This window comes from Meleagris gallopavo, chromosome 1, assembly GCF_905368555.1.
Source record: "Meleagris gallopavo chromosome 1, MGAL_WU_HG_1.1, whole genome shotgun sequence".
NCBI lineage: Eukaryota > Metazoa > Chordata > Aves > Galliformes > Phasianidae > Meleagris > Meleagris gallopavo.
Genome location: NC_139404.1, coordinates 48,332,649 through 48,346,937, shown reverse-complemented (window position 1 = coordinate 48,346,937; position 14,289 = coordinate 48,332,649). Strand labels below are relative to the sequence as shown.

General features: G+C 36.5%; 1 protein-coding gene across 3 annotated transcripts in view; it reads right to left on the bottom strand.

The window, feature by feature from the left end:
* IFT56 (intraflagellar transport 56) overlaps positions 1–14,289 on the bottom strand; it is a 44,094-nt gene that overhangs the window by 10,989 nt on the left and 18,816 nt on the right. For all 3 annotated transcript variants that reach the window (XM_085225174.1, XM_085225184.1, XM_019614400.3), the window contains 5 exons: positions 13,730–13,832; positions 11,735–11,790; positions 9,897–9,950; positions 9,422–9,485; positions 4,064–4,152 (listed from right to left, as the gene is read on the bottom strand). In XM_085225174.1, coding sequence (XP_085081300.1) covers positions 4,064–4,152; positions 9,422–9,485; positions 9,897–9,950; positions 11,735–11,790; positions 13,730–13,832 — 366 coding nt within the window. The remainder of the gene's footprint in view (positions 1–4,063; positions 4,153–9,421; positions 9,486–9,896; positions 9,951–11,734; positions 11,791–13,729; positions 13,833–14,289) is intronic.

Genomic DNA, 14,289 nt, shown 5'->3' with positions numbered 1-14,289 from the left:
CAAGGGACAAGACCATTTGCCAGGGCTCTCTGTCTTCTTTCATTATGTAGAGACGCTTGAGGAACCTCATCCCTTCTCTGTTACAGGCAGTCACAAAGACCCAGCTCACCCACATATATCTAGCCACCACCTTGAGAGAAGAGGTGAGAAGTTGTCAGCAGTTGCCAGATGTCTAGCTTTCGCCTAAATAATCTATGCTAAAGTCCAAAGAAGCTGGCAAATACAGCAAGCTATGTGAAAGCACGAGAATGAACCAAATGGGGGAATCTCAAACTAAGTTGTGCAAACGTTTCAGTACCTTAGGGTGAATTAACTAGTTTTACCAAATGAGAATTACAACACTTTACTGTATTCTTCCTCAATGATAGTTTTGTGTGAATCAGCACAAGTCTCAGGTTAAGCAAAACTGGTAAGCAAGATGCTGATTTTACTGCATGAATAGCTCCTTCTGTTCAAATACCCTCCATTGTATTTTTGAATTAAAACTGAAAAGAAGCTCTGTCAGCAACCAAACTCAAAAACTGTCATTCTATCCTGGCTGTATTAATGCCAGAGACCAGAACTGCTGCAAAAACAAGACTAGTAGAAATGGACCCGTATTGCAAGATATTCAGGGCAGCTATGTGTGGTTTTTTCAGTCACTGGACTTCACTCTTTTGTGGTCTTCTTACTGGCCTTCAGTCTTTGCATTAAACTGTGCTCTCTCTGAGTGACATTTATTTCAGAGAGACGCTCAGATACTCAGTTGAACAATGAAGCATTCGTTGTGGCCAGAACTCAGCTGAGCTTGAATTATCTTGTCTTCTCAGATGATCTTCAGTGCTATGTCATTCCCAGAGCAGCTGGTCATACATTTATAATAAGTGTCCTTTGAGACATTCTTATGCCTTAAGGTTTTTTAATCAATCATAGATGAAGGTGGTATGTCCTATAACTATGGTGCAAACATGTCTTCAGAGAGTGCTCTACATAAAGAATTGCAGAGATTGTACTGAAGTTTATTTCTGTCAATGAGAAAACACAAAGGTGACGGAAAAGCCACCTAATCCTGCTCTGTAAAATGGTACAAGAAGAACTACTTGCATTCCCATGGCCTAACTAAATCTGACCAGTGATTAGATTCTGCTAGAATTGATGAGTATCATCTACCCTCAAATGGACCATGCAAGGAAAGCAATAGTAGGCGAAGACATCTGTCCTTAGTCCTTGCTTTTTATCAGCACCATATGTCTCAGAGAGCCAGTATCTATAAACCCTTCCAAGAATTTAATGATACATTTTTTACTAGCCTTGATCATTTTGATACAATCTATAAAACCTTCCAAAAACTTGCAACTCAAGGATGAACCATGACAATAAGTTTGATAAACCATGTGCTTTAAGGGACAAAATTAATTTGCTTAGAAAAGATGTTGTGATTTTACTGTAATTCCAGCAAGCCATATATTGTTTTCAATACAAATGAAATATAGGTTTCAAATCTACCTGGTTTATTCTAATCTTCATTTTGTATCACTTTGGTTTCTTACCAATCTTCATTATGACTAATTTTAGTTTCTTACCTTTCTATAGCAAATAATACCTATCTTCTAAATCTCTTAAGACAGAATTTCAATTTCTAAGAATTCCCTGAATTACTTTTCTTTCTGTATTGCAGAAGGGAGGGTCCCATATTTCAAATATTTCAAATAAGAGTAAACCATATACCACTATGCAATGAAATGCATCAATTGTTTTTCTATTGACCTTTCTTTACTTAGCTTAATATTTTGTTTAACTCTTATAACACATTCACTTTACAACCGTGAAAACTGAGGGAATGCTAAGAAAGGTCATCTTTGCCTAAAAATGTATCAAAACAGGTATATGGTTAAAAATAGGCATATACAACACTGTTTGCTGTATGTGGAATACACTGCTGTACACTCTTCTTCTTGATGATTGATTCTGGCAAACTACTATTACGAATGGAAAAGTTCAGTTGCAAACAAAGATCCACTTACATATAACATGTAACAGTAGTGTTCATACTTTCAGTAGAACAGCTAATTTAAAACAAAAAACAAACCAAAAACACTGAATGTTCTGTTCTTTTTTTCCCCTTCAGACTTTCTTTCCAACCTTTTCTACACCATTTTCCTTTATACCCTCACAACCAGAATTGTCTCACCAAATCCCCTCAGTTTAGTAGTTCTCTTATCTCATGACTATGTCCTATCTATTCATCACCCTATTGCCCACTTTCACCCTCTTAATTTCTGTTTAGTGTCTTGCTCACTTCTGACACTTTCCTTTACAAATGCTAACCACGCTTTACTTCCAATATTAATGATTACTCCTTTTGCCTCCCCAGATGCTAGTATACTCTCTTTTTTCTAAGCTTTCCCATATACATTGACAGTGATGATTAATCTCATTTAACTTTGGCCTTTCCAGGTTAGAACTAGTTGTTAAAGAGCTGTGCATATCTTTGTGGTGACTCATTCCATTTAAGATAACTGTAAGAAATACACGAGATGAATTCTCCTCTTAAAGTTGTCATATGTCCATATTGGCTATATGCTGACACAAGACGATCAGTTTTAACTGGAAGTCTAACTCTTAGATCGCCTAAGTTAAGCAAAACAAATCTCACTGGTAGTTTCTACTGCTCCTTTTCTTCAGTTAAATACACACTTCAGTTTAGGGTAATAGGTATCTTTTCATCCCACTATAGTGGAACCATTCCAGTTGCTACAGCCACTTGGGATTTCATCATTGACCTCTCCCCTGATATAGTTTAAAAACATTACACTTCTGTCATACTTCATCCATGCTTTGGCATGATTACAACCACATGTATATTCCTTATGTCTCCCCTCCCTTAGAACATCATAGCTCTCTTCCCATCTAGTGCATCTCCCACATTGTTTCTTTTCAGATTCTCATTCCTCTTCTTATCAAATACAGATTTCTTACTACTCTTGTATACAATCACTGGAACAAGATTGGAATCTGAGGAGATCTCATTGTGGCCTTCCAATACTTGAAGGGAACATATAAACAGGAAGGAGAACGGGTGTTTACAAGAATGAATTGTGATAGGACAAGAGGGAATGCTTTTAAATGAGACAGGGGAGGTCTAGGTTAGATATTAGGAGGAAGTTTTTCACACAGACGCACTGGAACAGGATGCCCAAGGAGGTTGTGGATGCCCCATCCCTGGAGGCATTCAAGGCCAGGCTGGATGTGGCTCTGGGCAGCCTGGTCTGCTGGTTGGTGACCCTGCACAGAGCAGGGGGTTGAAACTAGATGATCACTGTGGTCCTTTTCAACCCAGGCCATTCTATGATTCTATGATGATTCTGTGATCAGACTACAACGTATCTCTGGATCCTCACATCTGATTTACAAGTAAATAACTGTAAGTTACAGTCATTTCAATCCATTGAATGCAAGAGATATGACAGCATTGCATTTTGGTAACTGTAAACTCCTCTCACTTTGAAAAATGCAATACTACCTATAGGATACCACTCAGATTGCTTCTGTAAAAATAGCACTCTTAGCTTTCTGTTTTGGTAATACTGCCCTATCTTAACCCATCAGTGACTGCTTTCTCTTTAAAATTTAAGTTATTACTTCCACGATTCTTCTTGTCTTATCTTCCTTACACACTCACGCTCATCATAGTTGTTTTCCCAGTTCTTAACTAGTGACAAAAATCTCCATCACTCATTTGATAAATATTTAAACAAACATTTGTTTTTTAGTTCCACACTGCTACAAATTAGTTGTCTTTCTTTAGCTATCTTTCTCTTCTCTTGTGATGCCACCAGAAAGTCTGATACTGATTAAATTGCAGGTTGAGACCACCATGTCCACCATGCTGCACAATGCTACCTTACGAACTGCTCCCATACATTTGGATCCATTTCCTGTATTGACCAACTATGTAGCACTGTTGTTCCCTGTGTTTCTATTATGTTTCTGTATCTTCTTCTGTCTCACACAGTACAGCATAATTCCATAGGCAGTGATTCTATGTATTATAGTACTACCAATGCTACACAGTAATACTAACCTTGACTGAGTTGAGGTAAATCAGGACATTAGCAAACTGTCTAAGAAGAAAGAAGCAGGAGGCCATGCACTGTCTCCCTGGAATGGTATCTAAAATTCAAAAGAGAAACACGGATTAGTAGAATTTAAAAATTATGTGGTAATGGAGGTCACTGCCAAGATTGCTGGCAGCTATGAAAGCAACTAACTTCTAAAAATAACGTAACTTGCCTTTTCAGGCAAAGGAGTACACTGGAGGTTAGAAAAGCTATTAGATCATCTTGTCAACTTTCTCTACAGCATACAATAACTATCACAAGATTGTATTCAACAGCACATTCTACAGAAATAAATTGCTAAAGTAACAGGACGTTTTCCATGACAAAATCTATGCAGCGTTATTTTACCATGAATTATTCTTACTTTTAGGAAACAATATTTGATACAAGGTCTGAGTTTGTTATTCTGACCTCATACTCTTTTGCTTTAGAATTACACTCTTCAGTTATCCCAGACAAAGCACTCTATATATTCTGATTTTAGTTTCAGTAAGAGAGCAAACTTCAGACACCAAGAACATTACCAAAAAGTTTCAATATATGTATAAGTTAAAATACAGCATGAACGTTATTTTTCATGCAGTTGGGTTATTACATTGCTCACAAGTGATAATGTCATAAATAAGTTAGGCAGATAAGTGCAAGTGAGTGCCAGTGGGATCTTTTTTCAAGAACTTACTAGGACAATTTTTTTTTCCTCAAAAAAATTTTTTTCCTCTCTACTCAGCCAGTAGAGAGTGTTCAGAGATGGATGGATCCAAGTAGCTGCCACGAAGGCAATATTCCAAGGTCGTTAGAGAGCATGCTGTTCTGTAGTGGTTGGTGAAGTGACAGAAACTAAAATCCTAAGATTACCAACAGCCCTGAAGTAATTGCTCTTTTAGGTTAGTTATCATCAATCCATCCACACTAGAAAATTGTACCTGAAGAACAATACTTTGACTGCACCACAGCACTAAACACAGCATTCCACTAGAATTCCACTGTAAATTTTGCTTTCTGAGGAAAGGTACTAACTATTGCTAGAAAGCATTATAGAAGATCTCAAAATGTATTGTAAAGGAAAGCAAAATATTCTTATTTTTTATCTTGTTGCATGAGGAGATACTGGGCTTGGATGTCTTGTCATTTCCATGAAGAAACGGTAATCCTATCAATGGCTGAACAACATGTTTCAGTTCTCCAATTTAAGGAAATCATTTAGTTACTTAAACAGTGTTCATCTGGGAGCAGAAACTGGCCTGTAAACTTATCAGCCCTTTTTCACGTGCAGGCATACATACTGTGATAAATACATGCCTGGAAAGAACAGTAAGAGAAACACTTTTTCCTCAGCGTCTCTCTACTTTTTTTTTTTTTATTTGTAATGAGAATGAAAGTACCTCAAGAATCCACTTTTTCCTGTCACACTCAATTTTTAAGGCTCAAATTCTCAGTAATTTAAATAAAGTCCAAGAAAATGCAAATGAACATTGAAAGACTTAAAACTGCGAATATATTTCCCACTAAGAAGGAGTTAATAGAACCATGCATTTTTTTTCCCCTATATGGGTGATGTCTAAGTGTTAGTATCTAGTCTCATATCCACACTGTGGCAAGAAATTCTATTATCCCAGCACGCTATCCCCCATATACTTGTACTGAAAAAAAAAACAACCAAACGAAGCCCAAATAAGTAAAAGACTACACCAAGCCCAGAAGAAATACTTCCTTCTTTCCACTTAACAGCAGAGGTGCCTGCCTTGGTCATAAGAGGACCACAGAAAACAAATGGGGTGCTGTTCTCCATTGTGTCGGCAGTATAAATATGGTAGTTGGTAAGACTTATGTTCAGCACCACAAACACTGTATTTAATGGAAATTTTAATGCTCACTTACTTTCACTAATATTCCTCTCTCACATTTTTCTCCTTAAATTATCTCAGAAATACGATCTTGGTTCTGTTTTCTATCAAGCTGAGACACTGCAATTAGATCACTTACAGAATGAGAATTACCTGCAAAAATCTAGTTATATCCCCTTTCATTATGGCAATTCTATTTCAAGAGTCACTCAGGATTACAAATTCTTTATTAAATAGTAAAATAGAGCTGCTGTTCTGGGTGTCATTTATTCTATCTAACAGTCGAGTACTGACTGCTATGCTTTAAGTGCTTCCTGATTTTTTGCTTTTGGATGTCCCCACTCCTCTTGTATTACATAACTTCTCATAAATCTAAGAATTTTATCTCACACTGAAAAGGACTCTGCTTGCTCTGTTTCTCAAACCTTTGTGTCACAAACGTAATTAAAAATAACAGATTCAATTGCTGACTTCAAATGACCTTGCAAATACACAATACTGTATTCTTCATAAACTAACTTCTTACTGCTTTTCTCTTCATCTAGTCATGAAACGAGAGCAAGTCAGAAACACAGGAAGTTGTTTTGAGAAAATATTTCACATAGAATCATAAAATTGCCAAGGTTGGAAAAGACCTCTAAGATCATCCAGCCCAACTGTCCACCTATCACCAATTTTCCACTAAACCATGTTCCTCAGTACAACATCTAAATGTTCCTTGAACATCTCCAGGGTTGTTGTCTCCACCACCTCTCTGGGTAGCCCATTCTTGTGCATGACCACTCTTTTGGAGAATTAGTGTTTCCTGTCTTGAATCCCCCCTGGCGCAACTGTGCAACTTCAGGCCATTCCCTCTAGTCCTACTGCTAGCTACATGGGAGAAAAGGCCAACCCCTGCCTCACCACAAATCTTTGCTTCAGTACATTCATTTTTTGATAACCCAAGCAAAACGTCGAGAGCCTTGCAGTTCCAATTCCAAGAAAAGAAGAAGCACAGGATTTCCTCACTGTAATCAGCACAACCTTCTTTTCCTTTGTAGTCTGCAAACCAGTTAAGTAACTTGATAAAGATCTCAAACAGACTATCTGGTGGTTCTAACTCTTTGCTAGATTGGCAGTGGGAAGCACTGAAGCGTGACTTACATGCTTGAATAGCCTGGCTGGCTAGAAGCCCAAGTGTACAAACAGGTGAGAATTCTGTTCTCCATTTCAAAATGCAGCTAGACAAAGGCAGCATATTAAAAATGAGCAAAATATACAACGTAATGGTTAATATGCTAAGTAACATAAGATCATAAAAATGATCATATTGGATGGATTCCAAAGTCTGTCTTGTTCAGAAGCTTGTGTAGTAGGAATATATGGCTATAGAAAGAATATATTCTGATTTCACATACAATATATGATATGGTAAACAGTGCTACTTCCTTTGAAGCTTTTCCCAACTTCCAACAATCTGATCTGACAGACTTCTTAACTGCAACCGAAAATTTTGCAATAGCTGATGTACTTTTCTTTTACGATGTTCTTCATACCTTTTAGTTCTTGCAAGATTCAATATCTAAGAAGTTGTCTTATGTGAAAAAGCAATTTGTGCTTTTTAATTTAACTATCTTGCTGCTGATTTATTTCAATGTTCTTTAGGCTTTGAATGGCAGAGTACATGTATCTATACATCTTTGCTATGGATGTACAATGTTCTGTATCATGAGCATAATAAACTCAGACATCACTTTTTCGGGCTCTGTACCCTCTTATTTTCTCTCTCCTTGTTCAACAATCTGTCCCCTTTCTTTTATCCTTGTTGGGCTTATGTATACTTTCTTGTTCTACCATACTGATTGGAAATATAAGAATCAGAATTGCAGACAATATTCAAGAAATGGAACTACAACTGTGTACAATTACACAGTAATTACTTCTATTTTGTTCTCTCTTTCCTCATCAGTTCCTAAGAGTCTCTTCAGTTTTTCTAGCGCTTCTTACAATGTTGAAAACATAGGTAAAGCTCTTATCCCCAATAAGTAATACTTAGTATTTATCAAAGCTAAATTTAATTTGCATATTACTACCCAGCTTCATTTATTCTCCCACAGCTTTCATCATTGTGGAGGCTCCTGCTATGAGTAATTTTTACCACTGGCAAACCTAGTCATGTCTTTGTTTGTCTCCTACAGCTAATTAATTATGAATATGAACCCTTTATTTAGGAAGAAAAAAGGTTCTTTCAAGTGTTCTTATCAGGTTTGTTTTATCCTTTTCACTGCTACTTCTCATTTGAAACAGAAAAGTTGTAGTGAAATGTTATATAGCTTTTCTTCTTGAAATTTAGTACTGGAGAAATACTTGAGGTTTTTGTTAGCAAATGGATTCTGAATTTGATTATACTCAGATTACTATAACAGAATTGAATTTTGATCATAATATTTCAAATCAAGTTCTATGTAATAATCTCTGTATTGGTCAGGAATCACCTGTTCACTTGTGTGCTCTCTTTCTAAGAAAGAAGAAAAGTTGTCATTCCAAATTTTTCTTCTGTTTCATGCTATGTCATTTACCAGGCTAGCATGGGCAGAATAAAATTTGAACTATTATTTAATTATCTAGCTATATAAAATCTCTAACCTCTTTAATATGCCAGCCACTGCTGCCATCTACTCTGGTCAGTACTATGCATTTCATATTATCTGAGCATAAACAGGTTTGTGATACTCACTGATAAAGAAAACACATTTACTTTATTTTGGACAAGGTTTCTGTATTGCTTAGAAACATTTATTCACTGGCATCATCTACTTTGTAATGCCCTGCTGCAAATTAAGTGTGAACAATATGCTGTATATTACCTTCTTCCTATCGTGTTTAAAAAATGATTTTAGGTTTACAACCTCTTCTAAGAAAAGGCATTCCACTTTACTCATCCATTTTAAAAACATCTAATATTTGTTAAAAAAACCCACATATTTGATTTTCATGTGTATGCTTTCTGCTATCTTAGCTGAACTCTTACAGTTTGTTGTCCTCCATGCAGCCTTCATTTGAGGATACAAAACCCACACTATTTTGCATTGAAAGGAGGAATTACTCTGAACTATGTGCTCTTTTCTGTCAGCTTTTTTTTCCATGAGATTTTTTAAAAGTGACAAAGGTTTCAGCAACACATTTAGTTATGTTGCTGTCCTGTTTCTACCAAGAGGATTATGAATATAAGACAAGCTGAATCTCTAAGTGAAGACTGGCAGTTTGAAGTATAGCCTCTTTTCCCGTTGAATTCTGGCCAAAGTTTTGGAATAAATTGAGCCTTCTAATTTAAACTTCTAATTTTTTTTTTAACCATAAATTAAACTTTCATATGATAGCAACAAAATGCCTAGCACTAGTCAAGCTAATGGTCAGCATTTAGATGAGGATATGAAATACAAACATATACTATCATAAGAGGGATTACATAATAGAGAAAGAGCGTTTCAAACGTACCACATTCACTGGCTGATTCACCCACCAACTGGAAGAACTGCTGAGCAATTTTCAGATGATCTCTCTAGGAGAGGAAAAAAAAATTCAGCATAAGTTGTTACAATACAAACTGAAAATGTTTTTGAGGAACAGATGGGAGAAATGAAGAACAACATGCAGGCAAACTGGGGTTGAAGTAAAACCAGAAAAGATAAACTATGCCACTGTATAGGTCTAGATACACTGGAATACTGTAAAAGCAAACAGAATTTGAAAGCATGACAGGGAAGTCAGATTTAGCTTGATTTATTTTCAGGACTAGTAACAGAAACTTGCAGTTTATTCATTATAGACTAAGAATTGTATGGAGTAATATGAAGAGACTCAGAGAACCTGCAATGTAAATGCGAGATGACTTTCACTCCGTTCCAGTCCCTACAGATCTGTTCATATCCTACTGTTGAAGAAGCTGGAGAACCTCATGGATTTAACTCACCGAATCCATTTCTTGTCCAAGAGCTGCATTTACTACTCCTTTGAGGATATACTCCTGGAAAAAAAAGAGTAAAGAGGATCAAAAAAGGCAACGTGAAGATTTCAGGAGACAGAACAGTGTACTCACATATATTTTTCTTTCTAAAGTTAACTCTATCCCAAACCAGTTTAACTGATAGCTGGTTATTACCAGAGCAAGTGTTTCAGTACAGCATCACCAAGTCACCCCCAAAAAATCTATACTACTTGTTAGCTAGTCACTTCTGCTAAATATTTGGGCTGCAAAGAGGTAGAGTGTTTTCTGATAAGACTTAATATTCAAAGATTATGCACCAGAAGTTATACCATAACATAGTACCACCATCTGGCTAAAAGTGCAATATTGTTCTATTAATGCAAAGATCCAACTTCTAGTACACACACTGGTTAACCATCACCACCACCATCCATGCTCCAAAAGGCAGTGTTTCTCATCAGGGTAAAAATGTCAAGAGATTTGTGCTCACGCTATTCTACTGATACTAGGAACTGGAACAGAGTAATCTCTACCAAAGGCAGTTCTATTCTCCACTGAGCAAAATTTTCTTAGCATGCAACAGATTCATTTATCTTGTTTAAATCTTATGATTCAGCGTTCTAGCTATAAATGTGCTGTAGTAGGTTCTCCTGACAAACTTGGATAGATCCCTCAGATATAAACACAGGAAAGGAGGGGAAAAAAAGACTGTACGCAGATGAACAAAATGTAAGGAAGCAATCTGACAGTAATAGCCAGAATGCTAAGTAATCATTTCAGTACATCAACTCTTACAGATGCAAAATTAAATCCTATAGACTCCATGACAAAGAAGAAATTTTGTAAGAACTATAGGTGAACTACAGAACTATAGTTTTGCAGTCTTAATGAGGAGTTCCTTCCGAGTGTGGGTAAGAAAATGGAGAAAAAATCCATAAAGATTCTCAATTTAAAATGTATAAGTGGGTGACATCATGGTATACATACTAAGCTTGTATATGGGGAAAATGCAGGGAGAAAATAGGGGCCAAAGAAGCAATACTAGTATAAAACTGTTTAAGGAGGGCATATATAGCTGCTTAAGTATTAAGTATACTGAAAAATGCAAGAAATAAAAAGCAAAAAGAAACAGCAGGAGGCACTCCTCAGCACAGAATTACCAGATCTGTTTTTAATGTTCCCCCCCTCCCTCCATCCATCCCTCACACACACTCATGAAAGGTCTCTTTCATGCCCAGTTATGTGATCTTTGGAAACTAAACTGCAAAGAGGAATAAATCAGAGACTAGAGATGCTGGAACAGCCACAAAAGAAAATGACAGTAGCAGTCAAGGGATATTGCAGTTTTCACTCATGGCAGACAAAGTGAGATGGGATTAGAACAGACCTATTATTTAACACATTGAATCTAATCTAGCTCATTTTTATTGAGATGGCTTCAGGACAAACCACATGAGTGCCTGAGCTAGCAGATCTTGAGGGATGGTAATAACCACCACCGAGGGAGAAGTGACAAGCTGCTGCAGTTGGAAGAAAGCTTTTATCTATACAGTAATGGTCCGCTCCCTAGAATCAAATCTGCACAAAGAGTTGCATTTTCAATCGACCCTGGGCAGTATAGTACTAAACATGCTAGGTACTCATGTATGTACATATAATATTTTGTGGATGACTGCTAAATCTATCATTGATAAAAGGATAAAACATGAGAGTTTTAAGAGTGGAAATGGAGCAAGCTATCTGCAGGATACCAGTTTTGTATGTGGCAGAATTCATACTAATTTATAACCTGTCTATGTACCATGACATCATTTTCCAATTACCTGTGGAGCTGTAGGTTCCAAGTCTTTAATCAGGTTATAAGCCTCCTGCACATCATCTGAAATACCAGATGTTAGAATGCATGACAAATCATGGCATGCTGTATTAGAACAAATCACTCATTCTCTACAACATTCCCCTATAGTCACAGATGAAGAAATAAAGCATTTAGACAGGAAGAGAAAGGTGTCTATAAATCACTGTGAATTTATATCACAATGGTGATGGTTTTCTAGAACTCGAATAACAAACATAGTGTGAGTAATAGCTTCTTTATTACTACAGTTTTCCTAGTAGAGATGACTCGGTCCCTTGTTCGTAATCTAGTGGCTGACTTTCCAACAGTACAAGGTCAAGATAATAAATCCATTACTTTCTTGTTGTATCTCTTTTCGTATTTATTTACTCCATATCCAGGATAAGGTAAGATGTTTCTGAAGAGAAACTTCATTTTTTCTTATCAATATTTCAAAATCTGTCCAGCACCTCTTACCTGATCCTACTTCTAACAAGCAAAAACACAACTAGCATAGAAGTTTAAATATAAAGTTTGGATTCAATAGGCAACTTTGGATCTTCTTGAGAAATAGTAACTGAAAATATCCTAAACCTAATGAAGATGCCCTTTGAAGTGACAAAATGTTGTTAATACAGCATTATACCAGCTGCCTATAAGAATAAACCTTATCAAACAAAGCTTCCTTTTGGACAGTACTACCATCCAGACAGCACAGTGACAGTACTCCAGGGTGACTTAAGGCAATATGCATTGGAGATTTCAAGCTCCAACTCATCCCTGACCAACAACTCTGCTTTTCTACCCATTCCCTAGAGCAGCCACATAATAAGCCAGTACATACTGTACAAAAGTAATCACTTTTTATAAAAAAACTAGAAATAGTTTTTTGGTTTTTTTTCTTTGACTAGCTTAGCTCAACAGTGTTGGCACAAAGCAAGAGACAAGATCGTCATTCAAGTTTGTCAGCAGGGCATGAGGAGAAAAAGAAACTACAGCAGTCCTGCTTTCTTATCAGTGTGGACCATCAACACAGAATTCTGCTCTTCGGGCTCTGAAGAAGTTCCCTAATAAATATAGGAAATTAAGATTGGAATTCCTGGCCCAATACCCTAAAGCTCACTACCTTAAACAGAAGAAAATGGGAAGCACATTTGTGCTTCAGTCTCTCCACTTCAAAGCATGCCTTTATCAGAAACCTTGTAAGTTTCAGAGAGATGGCTTGAGTCACTGGAAGCATTCTTAACTGATGCTGCTGCACTATGCAGATTTTTAAATGAAGACACAGCATAAGCACACTTTTGTCCTAACTCTATAGCACTCCTTTGTCAGTATGCATGTTATTTGAATAACAAAGAATGGAACCTGACTGAAATTATTGCAAATTTGGCAGCAAATGAGTAAATGGACTGTTTTTTAAGTGATGCAGATTTGCTTTGCTTCTGTATAAGCAGAGATCAATCTGAAACATTTCTTCTTCAATAATGTTGTTAATAATAATGTAATTGATAACAATACTCATGTAGCTTTCAATAATATTGATTACAATAATAGTGGACACAATGTTTGCTAGGAGCAGCAAATGCAGAGTTACCAATGTCACAGCATACCGACTGACCCAATGGATGCCTGCTTGTATGGATAAGGAAATAGTAGCACACGCTTGACTTTAGCAAGGACTTTTGACACAGTCCCTATAATATTGTCACAGCCAATTCCTATCTCACCAGTTTAGCTATCTCTACAAACCCAAGAACCTCCAATTCTCTGTGAAAATAGATTTATTTGAAGGCATACAATTACAGCCCTTCTCTAAAAGCTATGGGAATTTGTTTACACCACTATTTCTCAGAGATACTGAAAAGGAAGTATATTATACGCTGCTGCAAAATAAAAAGCATTTTCGGGAGTAATCAGTTGAGAGCAGATAAATAAAAATCATCCCTGAAGCTATGAAAGAGCCAGAGGAAGGCATATTTACCTTGCCGGAGATAGTAAATCACAAGATTCAGTCTTGCCTCAGGAATAACATCAACCAGAGGAGGCAGCACCTGCAAAGCCCCTTCTCCTCCTCGGAACACCACCTGCAAATAAAAGCAGCATATTGATAACTGTATATTATAATCTTCCTTATGATCTCTTTAATTCCTATGTTAACAGTTAGAAGAGGTCAACACTACTGTCTTTAGTGTAATTCCTGCTTTAATATAACAATAAAATTATATGTATGACAATCTTTATTCTAAAGAACATTAAGTACATAATTCATCAGCAGAGATTGACTGATCTCAGACTTTAGCAGCTCAAAGCTGTGACACATTACATACCAAACGTTTTAAAGAATATGGCCCAGAATAAAAGTGAGAACAAGTACAAAATTAGTTTCCTTATGATTATGCATTTGAGAAAAAAATAGGATAAATATTATACAACTGTTTAGAATGCAATTAGATCTATAAAGGATTCAATGCTTTATACTTCAGTGTTACATGACAGTTCCTCCAGAAAAAAAAATAAATACCTAATATACTGACTCAATAG